Source organism: Apteryx mantelli, chromosome 5 (genome assembly GCF_036417845.1).
Source record: "Apteryx mantelli isolate bAptMan1 chromosome 5, bAptMan1.hap1, whole genome shotgun sequence".
Classification (NCBI taxonomy): Eukaryota; Metazoa; Chordata; class Aves; order Apterygiformes; family Apterygidae; genus Apteryx; species Apteryx mantelli.
The window spans coordinates 56,971,252-56,973,311 of NC_089982.1; the positions used below are offsets into that span (position 1 = coordinate 56,971,252).

The following is a 2,060-nucleotide window of genomic DNA, read 5'->3' on the forward strand; positions in this document are numbered from 1 at the left end:
CCAATGTTTCCATCGTACAAAGGATTGCAAATAAAAACACCCTTCCCCAGCCAGTCCACCTTCGCTGCTTGAGCTAGGCTGGCACTTAGGAAAAAAGAAGAAAAAACATTTAATTCTCGTCTGATTTCATTTATTTAAATAAATATAAATATAAATTTTATATAAAACTATTCACAAAAAATCAGACTTCCCAAACCCAAACGACTGATCTTTATTTTTATTTATTTATTTATTTATTTTTTAAGAAGTCCGTCCAGGAAGTCCTCAGTCCTACAAGTTTTTTTTGTTTTGTTTTTCAGTTTTCTAAAGTCTCGACTTTCGGTTCAAAATATGATTTCTTTTTCCCGTTAAACTGCCTTGGGGGAGTAAGGGGAGGAACCCTGGGCCGCGCGAATCCGGTCCCGTGTTACATGTTAGGAAGAGCAGATGTCCGCTCCTGCGGTTACATAAATAAGTTTTTAGTGGAACTCTCACGACTAAAGCATTTACATTCCAAAAATATATATTTATATGTATCTATTACTGTGGACGGATTAAAATTAACCTTGAGGCCGGCGAGGGCCGGCGAGCTGCGCTCCGAGAGCGGCGGCCCCGCGGGGCTGTGCCAGGTGCGCCGCAGTGCCGCCGCCCGCACCGGGCTGGCACCCGGCGCTGCGCCGGCGGGTCGCGGTGCTGCGGCCGGGCGGCAGCCGACCCGGACTCCTATAGCAGCGAGATCTCTTTATCCTCGGTCGCCGAGGCGGGGGATAAAGATTCTTCGTCCTCTGACCTGGGGTAATGCCCCTGGCTGGTGCTGCACTTGCAACCCCCGTGCGAGTTTCGCTGGGTGCCTTTGCCTTCTTTCTTGTGTTTCACCCTCCTGTTTTGGAACCAGATTTTCACTTGCTTCTCGGACAGGTTCAGGTAGGTGGCTATCTCGATCCTCCGCAGTCGGGACAGGTACATGTTGGAGGAGAATTCCCGCTCCAGCTCCAAGAGCTGGGTGCTGGTGAAAGCTGTCCTCATCCTTTTCCCGTTTTGAATTTGGCTGGAATCGGACCCTCCTGGGCAGGAGAGAAACAAGACTTTAAGTGGGACGGGGGGAAAAAAAGGACAGCCCCGCGCTTGCCCGAAGTTTTGCATCCGACTGCCCCCCCGCAGCCGGGCCACAGAGCCGCTCCCCTGGGGCAGCACGTTGCAAAATCTCCCTCGGGAAGCCCCTTCTCCCGCTGCCCTCCCCTGCCCGCCCTCCCCGGCCCCTCGCCGGCCGGCCGCGGGGAGCCCGGCGGTCGCAGGGCTCCTACCCATGCCGAGGCAGTGAAACCTCCGGGGGTCGCTCATGCTGTAGGTCGTGGCGGCGCAGGCAGGTGCGTGGTGCGCCGGGTGCCCCAGGGCGGCGGCGGGCACGGAGCTGGCGGGCGGCGGGTGCTGCGGCGGGTGGTGAGCGTGGCCCGCCCGCGGGCAGCACTGGGCCTCGCCGCCGCCGCCGGGAAACTGGCTCTTGATGAGGGGGATGGCGGCGGCGCCGCCGCCGCCGCCGCCGCCGCCGCGGGAGGAGTGCAGGTGCGAGGTGACACAGAGCGGGCACACGCAGAAAGCGCCGCTCTTGCGGGACGGGCAGCCCGGGCCCGACATCGACATGACGAGGGGGGACGGCATGCTGAGAGGGATGAAGAAGTCCTGGCCGTGGTGATGCTCAGGCAGGGACGGAGCCGGCCTCGAGGAGTCTTTGATGATTAAGGAGTCGACATAAAAAGACCGGGACATTTCGGAGGGCTGTTAAAGCCGGCTGCCGGCTCTCCCGAAAGTCTGTTTTTCCTTCTTGGCCAAGTTGCCACTGAAGTCCTGGCGAGGCGAGAAGGTGCTTATGTTTGAGAGCTGAACAAAAGGGTCCCTGGAGAGGGCTGGTCTTAAAGTCCCCCCGCCTGGAACCCCTGCGCCGGGGTTTTATATCAACTATTTAAACACGTGATTGCTGAAAGCCTCGCAGTTCTAAATCTCCTCGGCTTCCCAAGCCCGCAGGAGAGGCTGCCGAGGGAGGGCAAAACGGGGGGGGGGGCTCACAAAGTGTGCCTGCTCGC

General features: G+C 57.8%; 1 protein-coding gene across 1 annotated transcript; it reads right to left on the reverse strand.

The window, feature by feature from the left end:
- Positions 1 to 702: 702 nt before the first annotated feature.
- GSX2 (GS homeobox 2) lies at positions 703 to 1,746 on the reverse strand. Its single transcript, XM_067297151.1, has 2 exons — positions 1,284 to 1,746; positions 703 to 1,043 (listed from the first exon to the last, which is right to left on the reverse strand). The coding sequence occupies exons 1-2, from the start codon at positions 1,744 to 1,746 to the stop codon at positions 703 to 705; spliced, it is 804 nt and encodes a 267-aa protein (XP_067153252.1).
- Between the last annotated feature and the right edge of the window lie 314 nt (positions 1,747 to 2,060).